Here is a 12,878-nt window from a genome sequence, read left to right as displayed (position 1 = left end):
TGACAGGAAGAAGCCCTGGCAGTGGGCAACAAAAAAAATGTGTTTTAAAAGCATCATCTTTATTTTTTAGAAAGCAATAAATAGGCTTCACACTTACAGATGAAGTCAAAAGTGTCCTATGCAGACAGTAGCCGTTAGCTGTGTTACAGTTAGAAGTTAGCTATCTGCCTGGAACGGAAAGCATTTAGCATAGAGAAAATATGACCAGCAAGTTAGCTGTTAATGTTGATTTCCTTTATTCAAACGTTAAAATACTTTTTTTCAACCCCAGTATTACTATAAGGTCACCATTTATTGTTTTTCCCCCCTGAAGATTGTAAACTGCGGCACTTTCTAAAAACATTTTTGTTTAAGGACCCCAACATGTAGCAGCTCAACTGAGTGTTTCTGGCAGAACTACCCATTTTTCTGACCAATGACTGATGGAGTGAATGTTTGGGAAATTATTGAAAATTTGGAAATTGTCATTATTTTTGTGTTTTGGTGTTGCTAAATATGCTGAAATTACATGCAGAATATTATCAAACTGTATGTTGTCGGAATAGTGCAGTGTGTTGTCTGTTGTAAAACTAATTTTTACTGTGTATTGTGTATATTTTCAGATGATTCATCTTCTGAAAGTGGGAGTGGCAATGGGATTCGCACACTGACTCCTCCATCAGTAGGTGCAGCCGGTGTGAGCGACAGTACGGGGACAGGACCTGGATCAGGCTCGTACGCCGAGGTTAACGGCAACGGTACCGCAGCTCCACTCGACTTCAGCACGACTTCCTCATCCTCATCCTCAGAGGACCAGCAACCAGTCAACCTCAGCGACAGACTGAGCCAGGCCCTGCCCAGTGCTGCCGCCATGCTGGCGACCTTTAACCCTGAGCAAGCAGAAGAGTTGCGCAGAAAATACCCCAAATCCTCAGAGCTACGCCTTGACCGAGACATCAGGGACTTTAACAACAAGGTATTACATTCATTTAGAACAAGAATTGGTAAATGTAATTGGTAAGGGTTGTCACAGTACCAACATTTCAGTAGTTGATAACAGTAGTAGTTAAATTTCACTGGTATCATTAGCATTTTATTTAGCGTTGACCTCGAACCAATGTACCTGACCTTTTGACATCCTTAGTTGTTCATCTCGATCGCATATAAACTCTCATACACATTCGAGCACTTGCTACTGATGTGGAAGTAAAATAATGACTAATGTCTTTAAAACAAAAAGCATGCTGAAAATTGTCCATCGAATATTACACGTGGTATTTTTAAATGGACTGAACATTTTGGAAATTAAGTCCCGAAGGTGAATATGGATTATTGATTTTTTAATAATGAAATGGTGCATGAAATGGTTTCATTTTAAATATTCACAGCTTACATATACAACCATGCTGAATTTCAGCCCCCAAAAATGCAAGCCCTGAAAATACAATGCATTAAAATGCAAGCACTGATGCAATAAATTTTTTTCAATTAGTGCAATTCAACAGGCTTTTTTCTTTCAAAGACATTACTCATTATTTTACTTCCACACTGTAGACTTTTCCTTCACCCTTGTTCACAACAGATTGTTATTTGTTTTGAGCGTACAGTGCGAGTTGAAACAACAGTCATAAAAGGCGCTTGATTAAACCTCATTCATTCAGTTAGCTAGCTACTGGCACAGCAGAATTTTTCATACAGACAGAAGCAGAGAGGTTTAAACAATCTGTCGAGCAAGGCTCCGGTCTGAATAGAAACTTTCATTACATTCCTGTTCTCCATGGTCAGCCTCAGTTGCTCCCTGTCTCATTTTTATTTGTATTGTCTTTGTAAAAAGAAGAGTGCAAAACTATCTTTCAAATGAACGGATTCACGATCTGAAATGCAGTACAAGACGCTCGATTCTGTGAACGTCTGAATAACATGGTTAGACCTTGAAGACGTGTTTTCATCAGCCCAAGCGTCATAGGTGGCCATGAATGGCCTCATTGGTAGATATCGTCTTTCTTTATGCATCTTTCAGTCCGTGTCCTCCTTAGAAAGCCTTTCTGATCATGTATGCTCTTGCAGACACAAGACTTATATTGGTTTCTTTGTGTGTTTATATAGTCTCCTCAATACAGTTCAGGCAGCTATGATTCAATAAAAATGGAGATATGTGCTGAAGATCTGACTGTTGGTCGGTCTCAGGCGGCTGATGATGATGACGATGACCATGATGACCACGACGATAGCGATAAGATCAATGATGTAGAAGGAGTGGATCCAGAGAGGTTGAAGGCCTTTAATGTGAGTATCAGAACATTCAGCTGATGATTTTCTACTGCATAAAAAGAACTGTACAATCTCGCAGTAAACCATGTGTTTTCTGTTTGCAAGTTAAACTGCAGTTCCTCAATGCATGTTTTATGTGTGGTTTTCACTCATTCCTTACACTTCATTTAAGGAATTAATTTGGCGAGCTGACCTAATTTTCTCTCTCCGTTTAGATGTTTGTACGTCTCTTTGTGGATGAGAACCTGGACCGTATGGTGCCAATCTCTAAACAGCCTAAAGAGAAGATCCAGGCCATTATTGAATCCTGCAGCCGTCAGTTCCCAGAGTTCCAGGAGCGTGCTCGCAAACGCATCCGCACCTACCTCAAATCCTGCCGCCGCATGAAGAAAAACGGCATGGAGGTACACACACTGCCACGTTCAGCTGCCACTTCAGTTTTTTGGTATGGTTAGATGACTTATATCGCTCCCTGGTGGCCAACACAGTACAGTGCAGATACTGAGAAATACAGTTTTGTTTAGTGATGATGCAAAAATTCTAAATTAATATTCATTTGAATATAATTCAGTTGAATTTTTTAATTGAATTAGTCCCTCTTAATATTAAATTGGTGTTTTTTAAAGTTTAGATTACCATGTTAAAATTCTAAGAAATTTAACAGAGGAATTTCATTTGTCCAACACAAGTTTAGCTACAAAGTAGAAATAATTACATAATTAATTTAGACTAATTATGCAAATGTATTGCTTGATATAAAGATGTTTTTCATATTAGACACATTTTTCTAAATTAAGTTCAAAACTGTTAAGTTTCTATACAGCAAGGTAACATTTCTTGACACAAAATTGTTTTCAGATATCTGTACAAAAATAGTGTATACACTACCATTCCAAAGTCTGTCAAAGAATCCTGAAATGAATAATCCTGAAAAACTGTAGATCTCAGTTTCCATAAAAATATGAAGCAAAACAAAACAAAACAGTTTTAATATGATGATGATAATAAGATGTTTCTTGCGCACTAAATCAGCCATTTAAAATTATTTCTGAAGGATTATGTGACACTGAAGACTGGAAGACAAGAATAAATGACATTTTAAAATCTATTCAAATAGAAAACAGCTAGCTCAAATTGTAATAATACTTTAGAATATTACTCTTTTTGCTGTATTCATAAATACAGCCTTGGTTAGCATAAGAGACTTTTAAAAACATAAAAAAAATGTCCTACCCCAAACGTTTGAACAGTAGTGTATAGCATATTAAACATAAAAATAGACAATTCTGAGAAATAATATATTAAATATGCTGTGTGTGTGCTAGCAGACTCGACCCACGCCACCCCACCTGACCTCAGCCATGGCTGAAAACATTCTAGCAGCTGCCTGTGAGAGCGAATCACGCAAAGCTGCCAAAAGAATGCGCTTGGATGTCTACCAGGCACACGTAAGTAGTGTTGTAGAAGTGTGTGTGATGCAGGTACTTGTGAACCTTGTAGATAGATGTCTTAGTATATTATTTTGTCTCTCTTTATTTTAAAACCAAGTTAGTCTGATATATCTGTCTCTTTCTCTCTCAGGAGGACCCAGTATCTCTGGAAAAGGCGGTCTCTCGTGAGCCAGTCTCTCTGACCCAGTCTGCATACTCCCTTGCTGCCTCAGCCTACTCCCAGGACCAGCTATACATCAATGGAGGCCTCAACTACAGTTACAGGGGTTACGGTGGACTGTGTGCCAGCATGCAACACCCTGTGTCTCTGACAACAGCTACCGCCCAGACCAATGGTGAGAGGAAGCTGGCAGCATCCTAAAATAAGTGATAACTGATTTAAAACTTTATTAATGCTAAATAAGACAATTGCCTTGTCTGTGAAGGATATATGCAATGCTGCTGTAAAATTTGACCTAATTTTATGATAAAGCAGAGCTATGATGCATAAATCAGTGGTTCTCAAGCAGGGTGCCAGGGCCTACTAGGGGGCCATAAGCAAGCTTCCAAGGGGCAGCAGCATGACTGATTTTTTTTTTAAATTATTATTGATATCATAATTAATAATAATATTTTTATTTATATATATATATATATATATATATATATATATATATATATATATATATATAAACATTTCCAACTTAAATAAAAGGATTTTTTTTTTAAAACATACAATCAAGATGTACTGAAACTGATGTAACTGAAATCATAACTATTTTTCCCCTCAATAACAAGTTAGGGATAATCCACAGCTAGCTGTGCATTAAACGATTTTAATGCACAATGTGGAGGAAAAGAACTCCTCCGCGAAGTGCATTCAAATTGTTTAATGCACGGCTAGCCGCGGATTATCCCGCTTATACCATAGTCATTTGCCAGCACTGACACCTTGACAGCTATTATTGATGTTTGCAGCGCAATATTTGACCGGAAGGGTAAAAATGGCGGTTATTTTCTTCAGTTATGACTCGTTAGATCTAGCATTCTGCCTGCTTTGAATCATACACAGATAAATTAGTGTGGTAAGATTACATTTATTTTAATGAATGAATTGATGCATTAAGACGAGACACGGCAGGCAAAAACATCTGGGGGTTTTTTACTGGTCAATTTTGAGATTTTTGTATATTTGTCTTCAATAACATGTCTTCTTTCAGACTTGTGGTGAAAAAAAGTCCGAAATACACATTTAGGTCTTTATTTTATTACACTTTGTCTGTTTGCGTCTGTAGATTTCTCATAAATTCAACAAAAGTTGGCGTTCTTAATCAACATGCTGCTCCGCGATCGCTGCCGGCAACCTGTCATCACATGCACCGTTACGAAGCTCTCTCTCTCCCCTGTACAATCCTGTCGGATCCAAATATGGTCATTTCCTTTTTATCAGCAACCAATCGTGAAAGTAAAAGGGCTAAATGCGCAATCTCATTGGCTGATGATAAATCTTTAAAGCCCGTTTTCTCAAAATGACTTTTCTCTCATACTCCAAGTCCGAAATCTCCACTTCAGTAGCACCTATATACACCAAACTTTCCAGTCTTGTACCTAGTTATATTATGAAGACATTTACAGAGGGATTTGTAAATATATTATTCCTAGCCTGATTTATATAACATTTTATTCCAAAAAACATGGCGAAAATCTTTTCTTTTAAGGCTATTGACAGTATTTTCTGATTTACAGGATAACAAAAGTAGATATCCATAAATCCCTCTGTAATTTTTTTTCCCATCTAATATGTGAACACAATGAAAAAATATTTTTTAACCTGGCTTTATCCAATACTCAGATTTCGTTTTTTTTATATATATGCAAATTAGTGCATATTTAATTAGATATAGCCTAATTTGCATATTTAAACATTAAATTACAGAAAACTTGTAATATATTTTTTTCTCATCTTAATGTAGGTAATCAACTGGGAAAGTTTCATGGTGATATCTGCTAGTTAAAAATGTTCACCTGTAGTGTCTCGCCTTAATTTGAATTCATCATCGAAAAAGAGAGAGACTAGAGAGAGAGAGAGAGAGAGAGAGAGAGTGGGATGCGTGTGTGAATTACCTGAATCTGTTCAGTGTCTCTCTCTATTAACAATAAAGCTGTGAGTTTAATTACTTCAAACCAAGTGATGTTACCCTCTCTTTGCTGAAAAATATATAATGTAGCGATTCAAAGAAGAAGCAAGATTTTTATTTTATATAGCATCTTTCCACAAGCCCAAGGTCGCTTAACAAAGGTTCAGTATTCAGTAAAAGATTCAGTAGCAAATGTTTCTGTGTGTGTGCACCACGATCTCCAAGTGACGTGTGTGTGTGTGTGTGTGTGTGTGCTTCAATGAAAACTGCGCATTATTATACAACTGTGATTAAACTGACATGGAACTGTAAACGGTTTTACCTTCCAGCCAATAAGAATCAAGTATTCAGACAGACCATGGTATAATTGTCTTTATTGAAGAACATACAGCTCTTGAAACTTCTGAAATCACAAAATGAATTATGGTTAATTAATTTAACTATATTGACACTACCAGTTTCTATTAACAATATATTAATAATATATTATTGCAATTTCCATATGTTTAATGTATATATAATCAGTACAACAAAAAACTGCTGTAAAATGTGGAAACCAGCTGTAATTAAACTTTAAATTTAAACTTAAAAGTTTTTTTTTTTTTTTTATATTCTAAATTATTATAAAATTATAAACTGACGCTGTGGTTAAATAAATTCCCATGAAAGAGTATGGAAAGTTTGTGAAAGAGTCATTTTGAATTATTTATTTAAAGGACTGACTTTTATGAGTCAATTGTTCATGAATCGGGCTGCGTGTTTTGCACTGCATGTTTTTATTCAGTGAATCAGTTTAAAAGAGTATTTGTTTCACAGATTGGATTACACTGGTGATGCAGTATGTGATTGCATGCAGCACACAAGGGTGTGCCATTATTTTTCAGTACACAATAATTTTGGACTGACTTCATTTCCTTTAGGACTGTAGATTAGAGGAGAGTAAAAGATCAATCCTGGGATTTTAAGAATTGATATTGAGGTCATTCAAATGCAGTTAGAGATTAATCATAAAATCAATATCTGATCCTCCCCTAAGAGCGGCTAAGTCTGTGTTCTGATTATGTTCATAATTATATTTTTACTCTCTCCGTTTAGGGCCCACTGATCTCAGTATGAAGTCTCTGGCATCGAATTCGTCCTCGTCAAGCTCTAGTAGTCTCGGCAGGAACGGAGGAGGGGGCGGGGCTTCAGCTCAGCTCAGCCATACAGAGGTAGCGGCAGTGCGTCAGCTGATCGCGGGATACCGTGAGTCTGCGGCCTTCCTGCTACGATCGGCAGATGAGCTGGAGAACCTCATACTACAACAGAACTGAACCGGTCTTCAACGCTCTCTCTGTCTACATACATCTCTCGTCCCTCTGGACCACATAACTGGCTGTGTCCCTCACGTGATCATCATCATTGTCAGAGGTTTTCCGGTCACCAAGGAAAACCATCTGGCTCTTAACAATTTTAGAAGAGAGAGAAAACACAGCTTCATCAAGCTTTTGTTTTCATATAGCTTCAGTGAGAACGACCTACGGATGAAGAGGACAAACGTGGAGATGGATCTCTGAAGGACACTGCAGTGCTGAGGCGGACGGTTCGATGTGTTCTCCGCATACTGCTCCTGCATTTCATGCCTTCTCCACGACCTCCCTCCGTTCATTCTGCCTTCATGCCCCTCTGAGAGCCATTGATTTCTGATTTTCTTTGTTTTTAGCTACTTCAAAGGAGGAATTACGGCACGCCAATCCTCCAGACAGCACTAACTAAATGAAGACACTTTTGATTTGGGGGTGTAATGGAAAAAAAGAAGAGAAAAAGAGCAAGAAGAAAACTAAGAGACCTTTGTATTTGCTGTAAATAAGCACTCGCTGTGTTCTGAAGCACTTTTCCATTCGTTCTGACCTCTGAATCATTAATTTATGCATTTAGATATGCAGGTGGAAGCTCACCTGGAAATACCTCAGCCTGTCTGTCCTTCTCTCTCTCTCTCTCTCTCTCTCTCTCTCTCTCCCAGCGTCCCCCTCTGTATGTGGGAGAAGAAAATTATCACCTGTCCATCCTCCACTTCACGGTCCACTTATTTGGGCATCGAAAGTGGAGAGTGGGAGTGAATTTGTTTCTGTAATTGAAGTGCAGATTTTCTTTTCCAAATCCTTCAAATGTGTTGTATATATTCTGATCCATTTCAAGGTATTGATCGCAAAAAATACACTGGACTTGTTTTGGGACTGGACCCTTCCTGATGCATTTAAACCCTTCGGTTTCACAGTGACTTTGTGTCCTCCGTACGTGTCACCTCCTGTTCTCCTCTTCTTTATGTGTCCTTCCATTTCTCCTGTACGTCCTCTCCTCCTCCAGCTTATTATTCTACTTTGGAGGGAGATGGAGAGGAAGGATCCGGGATGGAAGCTGTTAGTCTTTTATCTGTTGACTTTTCTTAATGGCCATTAATCCACTCTGCTGCTATGGACTCCAACGTAACGCCACAGACCTGAAACCTCAAGCCTCCCAAACACAACCACAGCACCTCAAGGTGAAAAAATAAGGCGAAAAAAAAGAAAAGAAAGCCAAATCCAGAAGAAAGATACAAAAAAAACCTGCAGTTTTGCATTCTGGTCGAGAGTGTTTGATTTGATACCGAGGGCTGCTTGTGTTTGCTTTTGTTTGATTTGTTCTAAAAGCGCGGTGTGTGCTTAAATCTCGAGATCAACTGGGATCAAATCATTGGCACAAGAGCTTGGCGCACGCACACACACACACACTCACACACAAACACGCATACGACACGAACAGACATGCTAAAGGGTCTTTAGAGAACTGAATATCCAGCAGGAGAGGTTAAAAAATGTGTAGTTAGCGAGGTTGATTTGGTTAGGGACTGACTGACAGTAGTGTCACTGTAATTTGCTCCATTTTGCACACAGAGGCAGTGCTAATCTATGATTGAGGAGCTCTGCGGCTCCGTGATGCACTGCTAGTGGGGGATGGAGAAAGAAAATCGCAATGCAGAAGATAATCAAACGCATTTCTGGCCCTAAAGGAGACAGACTAACACAGAGAGGCTACCATGACCCCCCCCGCTGAGGAGCCTTCAGAGTCTTTACATACTTGATCACATGACCAGGACCTACATATGATTGAAAGCCATGATGATGAGTGAGTGTGACTAGAGACTGCACTTCTCTCTTAAGACATTTGTGTGCAATTTTTACACCCCCCGTTCAAAACGCAACAGTACAAATGTAGAAGTAATGATTTATGGTAGACCTTCACAGTCCAACCTCCTGCTGCAATATTGATTTGTTAATTAGAATATTGCTATAGATGTGAAGACATATGCAGAATTGTCAGCGTGAGGCCTCTCCTCACTGTGCGTGGCTCATGGTGTGATCTTTCTATTTAACCTTGCTCTCATCGTAAAGGGTCCTCGACCTCTTGTCATCTCTGACTGCCTTCACTATTTCTTTTACTTCATTCCTGGAAAGAACGTGATAAGGACATATTTTAAAGAATCCATTTTGCTTCACTCCCAGATAAAAATAAATAGAATAAGACTACATTGTGACATTATTTTAATGTCAGTCAAGCACATTTTCCACCCAAATTCTCATTACCTTAATGCATCCTAAGATTTCTTTTTCTTTTTTTAATGATAAGGTGTTAAATCACGTAATTTATAATTTCAATTATAATTTTTTTTTTTTTATTACAGTATAAAAAGTTACAGTAAAAATACTGTAATACATTTTTTATTAAATTGACAAATAAAAAGGGAGTACAAATATTACTAAGATGTTTAAATACTTTATAATTTCAATAAAGCAGAATAAGTTACATATGTAAAAAAAAAAAAAAATGCATTATGCTAATGAGAATTGTGGAGAAATATGCTTAAAGGAATAGTTCACTTCAAAGGGAAAATTCTGTCATTTACTCAACCTCAAGTTGTTTCAAACCTGTATGAATTTCTTTATTCTGCTGAACACAAAGGAAGATATTTTGAAAAATGTCAGACTCGGTAACCAAACAGTTGATTGACCCCATTGACTTCCATAGTAGGAAAAAGAAATACTATAGAAGTCAATGGGGTCCATCAACATTTTGGTTACCGACATTCTTCAAAATAACTTTCTTTGTGTTCAGCAGAATAAAGAAATTCATACAGGTTTGAAACAACTTGAGGTTGAGTAAATGACAGAATTTGAAGTGAACATAAAGATTGTTCTAACAATAGTTTTAATTGTCACAAAACACAATTTCTTATTTTGATTATTTTGGAAAATGTTTCTGACCTGCACATTCTAGGGGGTTGTTTTAGGGAATCCTCGTGGTCAAATGTGCTGTTTCTGTTCATCTCTCTCTCTCTCACCTGCTTTTCTTGTCTCTGTCATTCTTGTCATGTCCGCTGTAGACACACTGATGGCGAGAGGTCAGGTAATAGCTGCTGTCTCGATCATCTGTCTTTCTCTCGTTGAGGTCTGATATGGGTCCCACTGCCGTCAAACGTTGCTGATTACACGCCAACCTCACATGCTCTTCTGTGGATTTCTAAAAACATACCATGGAAACGGGGCTGCTAACCGCATCCGTGTGGAGAAGCCGAAAAAAGCGAAGCGTTCATCTGTTCGTATGGTGTTTCTACTCTCCAGTTCACTCAAGGACAGCAACTGAAAAACAAACTGTAAAACGAGGCAAACGACAATCTTAAAAAAAAAGAAAAAAAAAAGAGGTGTAACTAGTTCACGGTTTTGTTTCCATGCTCTGTGTTCTGTGTGTGGTTGTACAGCGCAGTGTGTCCCGGGAGAGTGAGGGGTATTTTAGCCATAATCAGAGCATCTCTCACTCTCAGATCCAAGTTCTCATGCTAGCCGCTGAGGACTCGTAGTGGCCCACTGTCGAAAACCTTTTTATCTGATTCCTATTTTTTTTATAATTATCTCGATTACTATTATTTTGTAATTCTTTTTGTATCGCAAGTGGTCTTTTCAGAACTGTTTTGTACCGACATCACATGTGAAGTTTGTCCTGTATGCCTATACATTCCAAACAAGGATGTCAACATGCCAAGCAGCCAGCCAAACCACGGTCACATCGGATTGCAGATACACACACCGAGGGCAAATTCAATCCTACGCCGCACAGGCTTCAAAGTTGAAGTAATCGACATTAGCAACAGTATTAGTTATGTTGACAGCCTGATTCCTCCCGAAGAACGATTATCTCAGTACTGTATGACCAAGTTTTCTGATTAGTTACTGCGCCGTGCCTTCAAAGGGGCTTAACAGAACTGATTGTCATGTATGTCCCTTTATTAACAGTGTATTAGAAAACACATTCAGCTCTCCGGATTTGCTGTCATATGGTACTTCAGAACCTCTTTTATTTATATATAAATCAGCACCGCAATCTACTGTGATATTATGTAAGTAAACAGCCCACCTGTCATTTGTTAAAGGCATCGCTCACTAACACACGGATGGTCCTATACGGGTTCAAGGCTTTGCATTCAGGTGTGACGCTGGTTATGGTTGCTGCTAAACTACACACACACAAAAATGCTCTGGTTTGATCAGATGTATAGCTCTGAAAAAAAAAGAAGAAAGAAATGAAAAGAACTTGACTTTTATTTTTCTAGCACAGTGGTGTACAGCTGCATTCAAATTCATGTGGTTCCCAGTTTTAGTCTGTTATCTTTAATAATTTGTTGGTGTTTTGGATCTTTTCCATCCCGTCTCGGTTTCCTCCTGATTTCTCCTGTATAAGGTGCTGCTGATGTCGGCTCTGGTTTTGATATGTACCTAATACCAATGTGAAACTGTCTATTTCCTTCTCATTTTGGACTCAGTGGAGGTGTGATGTTTACATGTACAGATTTTTGAGATTTTCTCCCTTTTTTTTTGTTGTTCTCTTTTTTTTTTCTTTTTTTTTTTTAATCAAATGCTTTCCCCTTCTTCTTTTCAGGCATTGTTTCATTTGATCATCTTTAGTGAAGGGAAATGGGACTTGCAGCAATTTCCATGCATTTACAGTAAGACAAAGTGTTTTTGTCTGGGAGACCCCCATCACTGACCCCAATCACTTTCTCTAACTGCTGTCAACCGATACGCAAAATGAAGAAGGCTTGTTGTAAATGAATCTTTTCCTCTGGCCGTTAGGGACAACACATCCGGCTGTTCCTTAATGATTAAAAGCCATTATCGCACCCTTCGTCGGGCGCAGACGTCAAGTATTACAGTACAAGAACAGCAGAGTGAAAACCTCAGGTAAATGATTGCTGTTTTATAGTAAAAGAAGTCTTATCGGCGACCCATTTCCCACTTTAATACCATAATATATATTAAATAAATCTTTTTTTATATTTATTGTGTTAAATATATATAACAGTGAATACTTTTTTCAGTACATGTGGCTAAATATTTTAATTCTTTAGAAAGTGTTGATACATATGTGAAGAAACTGAAAGATTGAGTGAAAATGAAAAAAAAAAAAAAAATCAATTTCTGTTGTTTAATGCAAAACAGCATGGGCGGCTCCTAACATATCACTTTCATTAATGAAAACCAATGATTTGAGATAAAGCTTTCTCCAGTGGGATGTCACTGCTAAAATGTCACTGACATGACATTGTGACTTTTTTTTTTTTTTTCTCCCAAGCTGTACATCACAAAGCTAAATATACTAATAAAACAGTGTGCTATATATCAATCATCCAGTAGCTGTATTTCTTTTCTTCCCCCTAAGGAAAATGTTTGAATCGGCATCAATGCATTTGACTGCGTTTGTGTGTGGGTCAGGTTTTGCTAACTAAGTAAAAACTGAAACTGCTTAAATTGGTCCTCATAATGAGAACACTCCCCCATCATCCAAGACAATATTTGAATACTAAGCAATTTCCTCTGGTGCTTAGATGTCAGTTTGTTTGTGCATCTTGATTGTTAGCGGTTATTAGTATTTTTATTATTTTAATGATTTTAAGTAATGTTATTGCCCACTTGGAAGACCTTTAAATGATCAAAATTGAGTAAAATCATTTTTGGGTGAACTAACTTCACCCAAAAATGATTTTACTCAA

General features: G+C 37.8%; 1 protein-coding gene across 4 annotated transcripts in view; it reads left to right on the top strand.

The window, feature by feature from the left end:
* nol4lb (nucleolar protein 4-like b) overlaps nucleotides 1-8,383 on the top strand; it is a 100,135-nt gene extending 91,752 nt beyond the window's left edge. For 3 of the 4 annotated variants that reach the window (XM_084427858.1, XM_084427857.1, XM_084427860.1), the window contains 6 exons: nucleotides 603-955; nucleotides 2,086-2,265; nucleotides 2,466-2,654; nucleotides 3,579-3,698; nucleotides 3,832-4,036; nucleotides 6,914-8,383. In XM_084427858.1, coding sequence (XP_084283984.1) covers nucleotides 603-955; nucleotides 2,086-2,265; nucleotides 2,466-2,654; nucleotides 3,579-3,698; nucleotides 3,832-4,036; nucleotides 6,914-7,131 — 1,265 coding nt within the window. In that variant the 3' untranslated portion in view covers nucleotides 7,132-8,383. The remainder of the gene's footprint in view (nucleotides 1-602; nucleotides 956-2,085; nucleotides 2,266-2,465; nucleotides 2,655-3,578; nucleotides 3,699-3,831; nucleotides 4,037-6,913) is intronic. The other variant, XM_084427859.1, reaches the window with a different exon arrangement.
* The last annotated feature ends 4,495 nt before the right edge of the window (nucleotides 8,384-12,878 follow it).

The sequence above is a fragment of the Rutilus rutilus genome, assembly GCF_951802725.1.
Source record: "Rutilus rutilus genome assembly, chromosome: 13".
Lineage (NCBI taxonomy): Eukaryota > Metazoa > Chordata > Actinopteri > Cypriniformes > Leuciscidae > Rutilus > Rutilus rutilus.
This window is presented reverse-complemented; position numbering and strand designations above follow the sequence as displayed.